Below are 15,752 nucleotides of genomic sequence, written 5' to 3'. Positions count from 1 at the left end.
CAAAATAGTCACTCTTTGTAAACTTTGTTCACTGCGAGTGCCGTATGCTCTAATGTCCAGTCATTTACGCCGTCATCACCCGGGTGTTGATACAGGTGAGACCTGAACAGCACATGATGCTATCTGTTTAAACTAAACTCATTTAAGCCTTGCTGATTTAAACCTTCAAGAACAAGACGCGAAAGAGAACTCGCACGCGCTGTGAGAAGATTTGTGTGCGCTCATCCGAAGCGCGCACACGCTTATTTCAGTCAGCGCGCAAATACTGAGTTCTCTTTCAAGTCTTGCACTTCGGCGGACAAATTCATACAAAAATTATGTCAACATGCCCGTCTTGGCGAGTATCCTAGCAAACATAGTCGGTTATGTCTTAAGTGAACGTATAACAGTCGAGAAAGACAGCGCATGTGGAACAGTATATGTACTGGATCGTGCATGTCTTAAAGGGAAAAAACTATTCCTGCTGCCTGTTTTTAATGTTAAATCAAACAACAAATAACAAAGAAATCACTCACTGCTCTTGACTGAATAGTTTTTGTAACTTCAATAATGATTCATTTTTATTTATTTTATACAGTAAAGATACTATGCAGTGTTATTTTATATTTGATTACTTTATCCACTATCTATCTACTTTATTTTCTGTACCTGAAAACTACTGTTAGATACCTGAAAAACCTGAAAAGCACTGTTTATTTTATTTGAATATTTGCTTTATTGTACTTATTTGTGATGTTGCTTGTAGTTTGATCGTTTGTTCTTATTTTCTTTATTTTTATTTGACAGTAGTCCTATTTTTAGTGTCACGGTTTCTGTACGGTTCGGTACATACCGAACCGTACCGAAACCGTGACCCTAAAACCGTGATACGAACCGAACCGTGATACGAACCGAACCGTGAGCAATCTGAACTGTTGCACCCCTAGTGTCATCAACACTCAACAACGTCCCTGCCCCAGCAATGTGTTTTTGTTGTTTCTCACTGTTTTTACTGTTCACAATCTTTATCTTGGCTGAAGCACTTTTGTTTTAATCTATATTAAGGATAATAAAATCAGCCTACGTTATAGTTTAATGTTAAAGATATTAATATTACTAAAGTGAGTGAGTCTTATGTTTATTTTTTATGTTTGTATGAAGGCTAAATACAAATAAAAGCTGAACATAAATTTATTTGTACTGTTTTTATTTCTAAAATATTATATAGTTTTATAGGAAGAGATTTCATAGATTTGGCAAATTCATTTTTCAGACGTTTGTAGGTACAGACATCCGTTGTAGCCGTTTCTGAGGCTATTATATAGTTCATATCGATATCGGAATTATATCATATCGACCGAAATTAAGAATTATATCGTGATATAAATTTTGGCCATATCGTCCAGCCCTAGTGTGTGTGTGTGTTTACCTGCTGTGGGATGATTCTATCCACTGACGCAGTGAGATTCACAACAAACACATGATCTCTAAACAGGTGGAAACACAAGAAAAAGTCATACTGTGTATTTCATGATTTCTCCAGCTGTTTTCAGTCAAATGCATAATTTCAATGGATAATAACATAGTGACCATCCAATCAGTTTTTTTGGGTTATTTATATTTTCTAGCTGAGCAATAGAGTGCAACAATATGCTTCTGGGAGTAAAATACAATTTTAAAAAATCCATAAATAAAAAAATAGCTTGTATAAACCTTTCAAAACAGAACTTTGATCTCTGAGGTTAAGAGATATGCTTCTGTAAGACAAAACTACTTCATTTTTAACATTGAGATCGATTGATTGATTGATTGATTGGTCAGCAGTAACTGTCCACTACAGTTTTAAACCTCAAAAACAACTGCTGTTTAAATAAACATTATAAATGTTAAATTCATTGTAAATATATATTGATGTTCAGAGTAGATCAGTGGTATTGTAATTATATTAAGGTAAATAAATATATTGAGTAACAATTAGGGCCGTCAATTAATTAATATTTAATCAAACTAATAACATTAAATGCTGATTAATAAATTAAAAACATCCAAATGCCTCAAATAAACCATTTAAAGACATCTGCAGACAGAAGCACTAACTGGGCATCACAAAAAGTGGTTATTTCTACTTTTTAATACTAAAAATTTAAAGTTGTACTTTTTTACTTTCACTCAAGCATGCTTTGACAAGATACTCAAGTCACATTTTTTCTCTGAATCCATACGTTCACTTCAGTATAATTCGAGTGGTTTTTCCAGCCTGCATGTGTTTTGGTGCACAGATTTCTCTTCAGTTATCTGGAACGCGTGTGAACGGACTGACTGGAATAAACCAGCGAGAGAGAAGGACCTGGCAGCGATGTACAGCATATGCTGGATCCTGATCATCCGCTGATAGTCCAGACCGAGACGCTCCGAGTTATTGTGTGACATCAGACCCTGGAAACTGGGATACAGGAGTGAGTCTGTGGAGCACAACAAACACTTCAGTCAATTTACACATCAACCCTTGAACTGATCAACAAAACTGTGAGGCTCTGAATCTCAGAAATGCCGTTGGGTGTTTGTATGTAGTTGACTTTACTGCATGTTAGTGTTAGCATTAATGTTGTCTAGCTGACTAAAGTAGCTATATGAGATGCATTTCTGTCAGAATAATGGGAAAAGAAAAAATACTGTTCCATTTGTTGGAAACAAATTTTGCAAAAATATGCCATCGATTGCTATTAAAAACCACTAAGTTAAGAGAATTATGAGCAAAAAGAGAGAGATGCATTTTGCTTCAGACAAACTATTTTTAAAAAGTTACAACAGAACAGCATTTTTGAAGACGGGCCATTGAAAACAAGAGAAATAGTTTGGATGGAGGACAGAATCTGACCAGCACAATGAACTCCTGTCAGTCATGTGACTCACCTTCCAGTCCCACCACACTGATTGGCTGCAGATCCCTGGGGAAGGGCGTGGCAGTAGCGATGACAGGGAGGAGCCAGGCTAAAGAGACCATCGTCATGACGACAGAGTAACGCCATGTCCTGTCAGTCATCTGCAGAGTTAGAATGAGAAAAAAATAAGACAAAAATAGATGCAAACATAAACATACAGCACACAAATCCTCTTGAGTTAGCATATACTCATGACATCTAAATCATCAAGACATTCAAATAATCATTATTGATGTACGGAGTTATTCTTGTACATTACTTTTTAAATTAACACAATACATTTTAATGTGAGCAGGACAATGATAAATTTATCTGGACTTTAGATTTGGTTTAAGGTAACATAATATAGAGTTTTTAGCATTTTCATTTATATATATATATATATATATACACACACACACACACACTACCAGTCAAAAGTTTGGAAACATTACTATTTTTAATGTTTCTGAATGAAGTCTCTTATGCTCATTAATATTATTACAATTTAAAAATTATGGTTTATACTTTATTGTATATACTTTAAAATACAATTTATTTCAGTGATCAAAGCTGAATTTTCAGCATCATTACTCCAGTCTTCAGTGTCACATGATCCTTCAGAAATCATTCTGATATGATGATTTATTATCAATGTTGGAAACAGTTGTGCTGCTTAATATTATTTTATAACCTGTGATACTTTTTCAGGATTCTTTTATGAATAAAAAGTTAAAAAATATCAGCATTTATTTAAAATAGAAATCTTTTGTAACAATATACTCTACCGTTCAAAAGTTTGGGGTCAGTAATTTCTTTTTCTTTCTTTTTTTTGAAAGAAATTAATACTTTTATTCAGCACGGATGTGTTAAATTGATAAAAAGTGATAGTAAAGATTTATATTGTTAGAAAAGATTTATATTTTGAATAAATGCTGTTCTTTTTAACCTTTTATTCATCAATGAATCCTGAAAAAGTATCACAGGTTCCAAAAAAATATTAAGCAACATTGTTTCCAACATTGATAATAACTGAGCATCAAATCATCATATCAGAATGATTTCTGAAGGATCATGTGACACTGAAAACTGGAGTAATGATGCTGAAAAGTTCAGCTTTGATCACTGGAATAAAGTATATTAAAATAGAAAACCATTTTAACAGTTATTTTAAATAATAATTTTAGACTCTTTGGCCAGTGTCATACTAGCATACTAGTATAACCAAACAGTAGTTGGTCTCACTGTTCAGAATCAAATTAGACCAATCTACATTTTTATGTAACTGACTCAGAGTGATAAACAGTCTTAAAGATAAAAAATTGACTAATTTGTAAGACTATTCTGTGTACTTTATGCAGCCCTGCCCTGGTCTAAAGGTTAATCTAGATTATTTTACATGACGGTGTAAATGTGCATCACATTTCAAGAACACAATAGATTTCAACAGTCAAAAATCACATCAAACACACAAACATGAACAATAAATCACAATGACCTAATAAACATGTATTTGAGCACTGTTAAGCCTCCGGAGCGAATGTCAAATTGGACTGTAATTCCGGAATCATCTTGTTTTTATGTTGGTGTGTATAGTTGAGATTAAGGTCAGACACACATTAGTGTTAAAGGTCAGTGTTAACATGAGCTGCTGTATTTATCTACTCTAATGTGTGCTGCGATACACTCCTCTATTCACGCAACAGTCAGTTCCAGAAGTAAAATCTCCATTCATTTTCTCTATAGTCAACTGTGAGCGACGAGGTTAAATCCATGGTATTTGCTTCTGTCAAATCCGTCAACCTATATTATTTCAGCGTATTTTTCAAAATAATCATGTTTAACAGCAGAATTCGTGGTGAAAAACTACATTACCCATGATGCTATAACAGAAAATTCCACGAATCCGAGTCGAAACAAGCTGAATTGCCAAAAGCTCTCAAAAACTCCCACGAAACACTGCGAATATTGTTTTCTAAAAATTCAAATATATATACAACATTTTTAAATGAGTAGTTTATATTTATTGTTTTTAATTGGATTATACTGTTCTCAATGCTTCATGGGATTGTAGTTCTTTCCATCACTAAAGCCAGATTTCCGCAATGCAGAAAATCCAGTCATAAAAATGGAATTTAGTATATAACGCAGAATGCCACGGAATTTGTCAAATTTTTGATTAATGAATAAAAAGCTAATTAAATCTAATCGCGATACAGACTAGTGTCCGTGAATATTAAACCACAAATAGACTATAATATTAAATATGAATCCTGCATATCTGTGTGCCTCTGAAACGAATGACGCGGAAGCGCGGTTTCATTTACCTCACACTGAATTTAAGCGCTTCATCATAATCTCATCATAATTTCTTCCGTGTTTTAATTTTAACAGTAAAGCTCTGTTGTGCAGCACAAAAAATTTTGACAAAATTTTAATTAATTTTTAAAATTAATTTTAATTAATAAATTTAATTTCATGATTAAAAGATCGATTAAATGGTATGCGTTCATTTGATTGCTGGAAAAATAAAATACGGAACAGAATTTCTGAGGGGAAAAAAAACAAAAAACGCTTCATAAAAAATATTTTATTTAATTAATTAATAAATTTTGTTGTTTTTAAGAATTCAATTAATTACACATGCTTTTTGATTATTAAAATGTAATTAAACCATTAAAATGGAATCCATAAAAGTTAAAACAGAATTTGGTAAAAAAAATAAAATTTGGGGAAAAAATAAAATGGATGTCATTTTTTGTTCAACGTTTAATTAATTGTTGGTAAATTGGATAATTGTCATTATTTCCATTAATTGTAAATTTTTGATTACTAAAATTTAATGCAACCATTAAAATGGAGTCCAAAAAAAAAAAAAAGGAATCCAGAAAAATTAAAACGGAAAACACGGAATTTGGGAAAAAAATAAAACAGAATTCAGGAAAAAATAAAACGGATTTCATAGGGCCTTACATTACGTTCAGTCTTTTACCTTAGTGATTTTCAAATAAGTATTTTACTTAAAAACATAGCTGTTGTTTTGTTTTTTTTAAATCCATATCATAGAATTTAACGGCAAAAAATACTTCCGGAACAGCACAGCTGAAAAAGTGGGCGGGATATAAAACTATAATATATATATATATATATCTCGGTAGCCTCGATGAACTATGATCCCATAACAATCCGTGACAATGTTTAAAAACAGATCCAACCTGAAGCTAATCTGCAGAGAAGCTTTGAGTGTGTCAGTGGGAGACACTTTAGCTAATTAAAGGCTAATCAGAGCTAATCTTCCATTAGGCAGATGAACCGGGACACACGAGTCGAGGGTTTAATCTGGATCTTTTAATGCACAGGCTTATTCAATTATACAGTTTTATATACTAGAAGCTAAAGTGCTTGATTTCCTGAATTCTCCTTTAATTAAATTGCATTACAGGCCTGTAATTAACAGTAACGTTCAGGCTCATTAATGGAGCACAGAGAGCCAATTTTGTATTTAATAATCTACATAATATCAAGTGTCCTTTACTGTAAAGAGCGAAAACACAAGCACACTTCACAACCACTGAACCACCTCAGTATTTGTTCTCTCTCTGCAGCTGTTGTTCATACTTATTCAAATGTGAATGTTGTTCACAGCTAAACACAGATCAACACGACCCAAAACACAGAAACCACATCCAAAAACACCACAACACAAACACCACAGACAGTCTGAGCGGCAACGAACAGAGACGAGAGAAAAGCAACGCTTGCAAAAACAGAGCAAGAGCTTGTGTTTTCTGCCTATAAAAAGTCTTTTATACATATTTTTTACATTTTCTTTTACTGAACCATCACATGCTTAACTGAAAAATGTTATAGTCTCATAAAAACCCCACAGTGCAGCTGTGATTTCTTTGGGTTCGTCTGTATCTCTCAAATTCCTGCCCATTCTTCTTGGCGAGATTTCTGTCAGGTTGGACGGGAACGTTTGACAAACTACCATTTCTGAGTTCCTCTACAGATGCTCAGCTGGACACGCTCTGAGCTTCGACTGATCAGGACACAAACCTCTCTGGCTGCAAGATACTCCTGTCTAAAGGCCGTTCACACCAAGAATAATAACAGTGATATAGCTCTAAAATTGTTCTAAATATAAAACAAAGTCCACAGCACAACTATAACAATAATGGCACAGAGAAAAATATCGTTATACACAGTACAGTCCAAAAGTTTGGAACCACTAAGATTTTTAATGTTTTTAAAAGAAGTTTCGTCTGCTCACCAAGGCTACATTTATTTAATTAAAAATACAGTAAAAAACAGTAATATTGTGAAATATTATTACAATTTAAAATAACTGTTTTCTATTTGAATATATTTCACAAAATAATTTATTCCTGTGATCAAAGCTGAATTTTCAGCATCGTTACTCCAGTCTTCAGTGTCACATGATCCTTCAGAAATCATTCTAATATGCTGATCTGCTGCTCAAGAAACATTTAATGTGTACAATTGTACAAAATATGTGTGTACAATATTTTTTTTCAGGATTATTTGATGAATAGAAAGTTCAAAAGAACAGTGTTTATCTGAAATCTAATCTTTTGTAACATTATAAATGTCTTTACTGCCACTTTTGATTGATTTAATGCATCCTTGCTGAATAAAAGTATTCATTTCTTTAATTTCTTTTCAAAAAAATAAAAATAAAAATTCTTACTGACCCCAAACTTTTGAACGGTAGTGTATAATGCTACAGAAGCTTTGTATTTCAGATAAATGCTGTTCTTTTGAACTTTCTATTCATCAAATAATCCTGAAAAAAAAAGTACACAACTGTTTTCAACATTGAAAATAATCATAAATGTTTCTTGAGCAGCAAATCAGGATATTAGAATGATTTCTGAAGGATCATGTGACACTGAAGACTGGAGTAACGATGCTGAAAATTCAGCTTTGCATCACAGGAATAAATTACTTTGTCAAATATATTTAAATAGTACACAGTTATTTTAAATTGTAATAATATTTCACAATATTACTGTTTTTTACTGTATTTTTAATTAAATAAATGTAGCTTTGGTGAGCAGACGAAACTTCTTTTAAAAACATTAAAAATCTTAGTGGTTCCAAACTTTTGGACTGTACTGTATATATATATATAGTTATCGTTATTGTTATCGTTCTTGGTGTGAACTAGAAGTTTTGAAATTAATCGTTTCTACGATGCATCGCGATGCGGATGTGGATGATTCTGCATCGATTATATCAAACTGATGTTTCTCTGATGTCTTTCTTTGCATCCGTGCTTCTAAGCGCTAGTGTAAAATGATGGGGGGAAGGCGAAACACAAAAGCAAGTAATAAAAAATGCACTCAATATTTTAACATTTACAGTGTGTGAAAGAGAGAGTGTGTGCGAATGTGTGTGTGTGTTATTGTAACTCAAGTACACTACAGTTTCATGCGCTTTTAGTATTTACTACTGTTTACTAGTTCTAAATGCTCCTGTCGTAAGCTGTGTTCATACTTAAGACTTGAGCAGATAAAAAAATAAAAAGAGTTCATATATCCGACTGCTTGTATTCACTGACAAAAAAGTTGCCATATGCAGTAACATTGAAAATTGGGGATGCAACGCATCGTGATGCATCATGGAATCGAATCGTTATCGGATTGAATCGTGAGACCAGTTGAACTGGCTTTAACTTTGGCTAACTTTCAGGTCATTGTCCTGTTGGCAATTGTCAACCTGCTTTCCTCCAGTATTTTCTGTATTAGTTTAGCAGACCCTGACACACTGAAGCTTCCCTAAAGCAGCACATCACCTCATCATAAGAAGCATTATAGGACAATACAAGTCCAGACTAAAGTCATCATATGCATTTGGCAGATGCTTTTATCCAAAGTGTCTTACACTGCTTTTTAAAGCATAGTTCTTGTTTTCCATGAGAACATGATGCTAAGCATCTCATATTTTTATAAAATAGGATGTGCATTTTAAATCAATAACTTAACACTAAGACAGCAAAATTCACATGGGGTTTCAAATACCAATAAAATATGAGAGTATTGACATTTTCCTCCACAGTATTTTAGTAATTTTAGACTATGTTTAGTATGAATTTAATTTACAGTAAATGCATTAACAATAATAATCATGTGTATGGAAAACACTAAGGGTGGGAATCTTTAGGCACCGCATGATCCCGTTCTAAAACGATTAATTAGCCTAATGAGTTTAATTTACCAATGTTGAAAATGTAATTTATTTGTGCATTTTTTAATAAATTATTCATATAATTATAAGTGCTTTTTTAAATAATTACAAATTAATAATAAATCAAAACAATGGTATGTTATTAACTAACTAAATATAACTTCAAATACAAGCAAATATAAAGCAATGAACTAAAAGTGCTTTGAAAGGGGGGATTTTTCTTTTTCTCAGCATAATTGATTATCAATTCAGAATTGTTAAAGTGAGAATTGTGATGCATCAGAGAATCAAAAAACTTCACTTAGAGAATCATGAAATAATTCAGTCATTCCTTCTGACTTCAAATTGAAGTAAATAATAAACACGCAGTGTGAATCCAGTGCATAACACACTCCTGCACTTGACCGAGATCAACAGCGCTTGTTGTCATGTTTAGAGAAACGCGAACACAGATCCACATACTCTCGCCTGTGTTATGATCGATCTTACAGGACTTTGAGATATAATAAACACTTTGGGAATGTTCTTCTGTCCTGCTATTTTCCAGGAACACTTCAGTCGAAGCGGCTGGAAATCTTCTCTGGTCTGTAGTGTTTCCTGAAGCTCAAAGTGAGACCAAAACAGAAGAACCGACTGCTGCCTCGTCAGTCAATGACTTAAAGAAATGTGAATGCAGCTTAGATCGTTCATGTTTTACGGTCTTTAAAGAATATATTTAGAGCTTACAGCGTTCATGCAGCTCAAACAGTAGAGTGTGGCGCTATCAACGTCAAGGTCACGGGTTTGATTCCCAGAGAAGGAATGAACTGATAACGTTGCCACAATAATAATATTCTATACTTATTAATCAAGTGACAGGCTTAAGCAAACAGAGTGACTACATTTCCCAGCACTAAAATCCACCTCATTTTGTTGCACAAGCACTAAAATCCATCCTGTCCTGTTTATGCATTCGAAGATGTCATTTGTTAAAGAAATTAATTTGGTCAAAGTTGTAGCTGCACGTGTATGGCGATCACAGTCCCATCATGCAGACGTGAAGAAGTCAGTGAGAGTAAACACTGTGAGTGTGTGTAACGTCTCTCTCTCTGACGGCTCTCACGCTCTCAGTAAAAATACTCGCCACCTTTGACATAAAGCAGCCGTTCTGCTTCCTGTCCAGAGCTCAGAATCGTCTCTCTCGTTTCCTTCTCTCTCAACTTGTACTGCACTTCTCGGACACAACAATGTCCAGCGAGTGTCTAGTGGTGGTTACTCATGAACACAGTGTTCAGGCCGCTCACACCAGACGTGTTGCTCTTCTATCAGTGCAGTGTTTTAACTGTTGGTCTATGTAAACATGCTGTGCCATAAGAGGTCGTTCACACAGAACGTGTTTTTGCATTCCACTGCGCAGCTTTTTCATTGTTTTTTTTATGTAAACATATACAAGATGGATGTCTTTGACCGTTGATCATGGGTCACGTGTCTTCTGCAATGTCCTGCCCATGACATCGCGCTCTAAAAACTCAAGTCAAATGGAGTTTTTAAAAAAAAAAGTGTTTGTTTTTTTACTTCACTGCCCTGCGTTTCGCATTGTTAAATGCAAAAATGTGTTGCGCACAGAAAGTGTCTTTGCATTCCTGCTTTTTAATTGTTTTTCATCACTTGACAAGATGCATGTGTTTAATCGCTGTGTTCATGTTTTTTGCAGCTTCTCACATGACACAGCATTCTAAAAACAGCGCTTACGTAACTTCCCAAAGTATAAATGTGTCTCTGCGTATTCTTGGTCGATATTGAAATCAAGATTATTTAACACGATTATTGATGGACGGAATGTGGCACAATAATTGACCCTTCGCAGGGAGTTTGATTGACAAGCGATCTAACCAGCCAGAATGCAGAATCCGCCATTTTGTCCGACAAAGCAGTCAGGAGTTGGAATATTATATATTTGAAAAATGGTGTGTATTGACATCTTTCTGCATTTGAAACAACATTCCTTCTGATGTTCATTCACGTTTATTTGATGCTATAAATAAACTAGTAGAAAGAGATGATCGGTTCACGAGCCGCTCGAACTGAGGCGCTACAGCAATCTGTCACGACACATTAAAGAGCCACAAAATGGTTTTTATTGTTTGAATTTCTTAAAAAACTACACAGTTTGAAAGCTGAGACTTTGTTTAATATCATAAGTAACCTGCTTTGTCTTGTCTGTCGACGTGTTGTCATGTATTTTTCACTGTGTGTGGCGTGACTGTGTGTTGCGCCACGGCTTGTCGGACAAAGCAACAGTAACTAAGGGGGGCGGGTCTTTGCAAAGGGTCAATTGTTTTTCCTTGATTATGTTGTTTTCATAATAGTTGGAAGCCAAAATCTAATTCGAAAACTCAATTAATTGCACAGCCCTATTATCGAGTTTTTACATAAAAAAAAATGTTCATTATAGAAGGTCCAAAAGTGTGGTACTTGCTTTGCAAAGGTAAATGACATTCTTTTAAAAATGCATTGTCTTAAGGGAGGGTTAATACTAACATTAAATAAAAATTTACGTCATATGACTTACTTTCTTGCACAAAACAGAAGTTGTTTTCATATAATAAAGAATTTGGGATCCATATTCTATATGGGCTGCTGAGCTCAGATCCCTTATTCACTTCAACAAAAGATTTTTTAACAAAAACATCTTGGTGACAAATCGATAAAACCTAGATTTGAAGAATATTGGCAAAGTATAAAGATTTATGATGTGTATATATAATACATACGCCTTCCCTATTCTACTTACGGAACGAACGCGGCACCAGTTTCGTTTTTTTCCGCAATTAGAACAGGGAAGGCGTAGGACATACAGCGTAAGCGTTTTGAAGAATACGGAAAGCAGAAGCACGTGCAAGCCGTTAATTTGTGTTTATAAAGCATATACAGTTGAATTCTTTTCAAAAATGACCGATGGTTTCTCTAGATAAGACTCTTATTCCTTGTCTGGGATCGTTTAAAGCCCTTTGAAGCTGCACTGAAACTGTAATTTAGACCTTCAACCATTTGGAGGCCATTGAAGTCCACTATATGGAGAAAAATCCTGGAATGTTTCAATCAAAAACCTTCATTTCTTTTTGACTGAACAAAGAAAGACATCTTGGATGACATGGGGGTGAGTAAATTATCAGGATAATTTCTTTAATTTAAATTTAATTTAAAAGTGGACTAATCCTTTAAAGCATTTTAATGTCAAGACTTTTTTTGTATATAAACTACTGAATGACATTTTAGTGGGTGTCTTCTGTAAATCATGTTATAAAGGCCATTATTTTTCGCTCAGAAAAACACATTCGAATGTACAGAAAAAAGACTAAATTTAAAGTTGTATTACACTTTAATTTTTTGAATGCTTGAAAAGTTTTGTTTTTTTGTCCATAAAATGCATGGAAAATGGAAGTTGGTTGGTAACCAATACTGTTTGTTTACTAGAATGTATTATTTTGTGTGTCTGTGTGTGTGTTTGAGCAGAAGAATAAAAGTCATAAAGGTTTAGAACAACTTGAGGGCAAACAAATGATGACAGATTTTTAATTTCTGGGAAACTATCGCTTTAGCTCTAGGGTTAGGGTTAGTTACGGTCAGGGTTAGTCAGGGTGAGGGTTAGGGATAAACTATAATGCCGTGTTAAGGAGCGCTTGGACCCCAGCTTTCTCCCTCCTGACCTTCACGTTGAGGAATTCAGGGGGAGTTTCTCTCCGACCCCGTCGGTTCTGTGCCGAGATCAGAGAACCCAACAGAAACTCTACAAGTGTTCCAGGAATGCTGGAGTGGGCAGAGAGACGGATAGAGGGAGAGAAAGGAACGTACGATGAAGAAGGAGGAAAACATGCAGAAGACGCATACAAGAACAAGACAGCCTAACATGAAGAGACAGGCCTAGAAACATTAAGAAGAGTCAGAATACTAATTAATAATAATACAATGTTTGCCATGAGCTCATTGTGTCTCTGGGGTTGTGTAAACTTATTTTAGATTTATCATTAGTCTAGTATATATATATATATATATATATATATATATATATATATATATATACATACATATATACACACACACACACACACATACATGATATTACACTGATGACTAAGTATATTAGTCCTTTGTTTTTATTACCAGAAACAGCTTATCTCTTGAATCAAAACCACTAACCTTCTCAAACGACACTGAGGAACTGAAACGTGTTTTTTTAAATACTCAAAATCATAATTGTATAGTATATGACTGAAGAACGCTCTGGTCAAGCTGACTGAATTATTGATGTAATTTCATATACTCACTTTTCAGACTTGTTCTCCGGACTGGCGGTATCTGGCTAATTTAAGCGTGTTTTGTCAGTTTTCTGAGGGCAGATGGTCAGACATGAGCTTTAAAGCCCAAATCCCCTCAGAGAGCAAAGGATTACCACATTTACCCTCCAGCATCTTCACCGTTTCCTCCTAAAACAATCGTGACAGCTCTCCAAACACCGCGTTTCTGTGAAGTGTTCGCCACTGACTGAAGAGTTTACGCGTCTGACGGTTTAACGGTCGCAGTTTAAAAGCTTTTTAAAACTTTTGTGGCGCGACTTATAACTCGTATACGCGTTCATGTGCATCTGCGCTCGCATGACCGGTTCAAAAACACTACTCATAATAATTAACCACAGTCTTACAAAACTACACTGAAACTTACCTGTTTTGCTTCAAAAACCGTCATATTCCATATTTTCTGCGTTTTCTTCAAATCTGAGCGTCAGAGAGTGAGTTACACACACAGAGCTGTTAATTCAGTGTAATCTACTGCGAGAGGAAGAGAGGCGGGACTACAGATACAACAGACACGCCCCTTCATTTGCATGTGGCGCGGTCTCTTTACTCCCTGCGTCCAATCAAAACAGATGTGGCGGGTTATTTCTGATTTACCCTGTGGAATTGCTTTCCTTTTTTATTATATTTAAATAATAATAATAATAATGATTATAATAATTATATATATATATATATATATATATATATATATATATATATATATATATATATATATATATATATATATATATATATGTATGTGTGTGTGTGTGTGTGTGTGTGCGGGTTATTTCTGATTTACCCTGTGGAATTGCTTTTCTTTTTTAATAATAATAATAATATATATATATATATATATATATGCTCATGTTCAGAAGGCAAAGCTTCCTCTTTACAAAGATCAAACACACACACACACACACACACACACACACACACACACACACACAACAGTGGTTAAATGCAGGACACTCGCAGAAGAAATCAGAGATTAATGCATCTGGATCTGTATTTACAGTCATGCAGATGGCAGGAGCTTCTCTTTTATCAAAGCAGCTTATGGAGTATGTTGAAGTAGAACAATAGCATGTAAATTTCTCTGTTTGCAATCAGAAATATGTGATTGTGTTCAGTTCTGCGGTCATACATGAAGTAACTTCAAAGCATTTGTGTAGAAATATATTACTTAAGCACAATTAAAAGTCCTCATGATTCAGAAAACAAGCCACATATAATGTATTTCAATATAAAAACATAAATTCTCAGTCATGCTCAGCTCACTAGAACTTTAATGCATTATAATTGGGAAAAAGTGCATCACATTATAATAATAATCCTTGTTGTAAAGGGAACATCCCTCCATCTGCTCTTTTCTTGATTTCTGCTGTTTTTCAGGGCAGATAAACATTGAGAGGAACTGCCTCCTCTTCCTGTCGCCTCATTCCCACGTCCTGCTTCAGTCCCATCGTGACCTTTGACCTGCAGATCTCGCTCTGTCCCTAAACACACACACAGTGGAGGAGGATGGTGTGTGTTGGACGCTGTGCGTGTTTTTTCTGGAAAATGTGCTGTTATTCCGAAGACATTTACAGACACAAACACGCAATCACAAACATGTGGAAAAATGCCTCTAGAGACACAGAGACCTTAGAGATTTATTAAAACACCACATCTGTTACATGAAAATGTTACTTTATGCAAATGAGCAGGCAGTAACACACTGGTAGCAGCTATTTTTTGTTCACCCAATAGGTGTCTGATGTGTAAATGTGGCCATAAATTACTTTTACTAAAAGACATTTTTTTAGTTTCAATAAAACATTTTTTGTGTGGACTGGAGAGGGTGAATTCTGAAAACAACAGTATGTTTCACATATCTCAAAAGATAAAGGAAAATATGTTGCAAACTTGTATCTTGTTATATACACACATTATAGATTATGCATGTTCATGTATTAATGCAGAAACATTTAAAGGGAATTGCTCCCTCTCGTGGCAGTGTAATAATAAAACACTTTGAACACAGTTTATGTGTGTGTTCTGCCCCCTACAGGACACAGCACGGCACTGCAACTCTATTAATATTGTACATTTCATACACTGTGTAATTCACAATGCTTTACATGAAATCATTTAAGAAGATTAGAAAGGTAATAAATAATATGTAACTATATTTTGGGAACAAAAGTTCTTTATTTGAGGGTAATATATTCATGTAGCTCAAACAGTGTAGAGTGTGGAAGTAGAAACACCATGGGTTCGAATCATAAACAGGTATGCCTTGAATCAATGTAATGTAGGCTTTGGGATGAAAGCACCACCTACT

The 15,752-nt window shown here is 34.5% G+C and overlaps 1 protein-coding gene across 2 annotated transcripts in view; it reads right to left on the bottom strand.

Moving 5' to 3' along the window:
- The window catches only part of LOC125276002 (semaphorin-6D-like), a 30,176-nt gene extending 16,214 nt beyond the window's left edge, over nt 1-13,962 (bottom strand). Inside the window, exons 1-4 of one of the 2 annotated variants that reach the window (XM_048203395.1) lie at nt 13,812-13,962; nt 2,893-3,022; nt 2,327-2,441; nt 1,409-1,466 (exon numbers count right to left, since the gene is read on the bottom strand). In XM_048203395.1, the coding sequence (XP_048059352.1) occupies nt 1,409-1,466; nt 2,327-2,441; nt 2,893-3,022; nt 13,812-13,835 (327 nt within the window). In that variant the 5' untranslated portion in view covers nt 13,836-13,962. Of the gene's footprint in view, nt 1-1,408; nt 1,467-2,326; nt 2,442-2,892; nt 3,023-13,417; nt 13,674-13,811 lie in introns of those variants that run through there. The other variant, XM_048203396.1, reaches the window with a different exon arrangement.
- Between the last annotated feature and the right edge of the window lie 1,790 nt (nt 13,963-15,752).

This window comes from Megalobrama amblycephala, linkage group LG9 (assembly GCF_018812025.1).
Source record: "Megalobrama amblycephala isolate DHTTF-2021 linkage group LG9, ASM1881202v1, whole genome shotgun sequence".
In the NCBI taxonomy this organism is placed as follows: domain Eukaryota; kingdom Metazoa; phylum Chordata; class Actinopteri; order Cypriniformes; family Xenocyprididae; genus Megalobrama; species Megalobrama amblycephala.
Note: the sequence above shows the minus strand (reverse complement) of the source record. Positions and strands in the feature narration are given on the sequence as shown.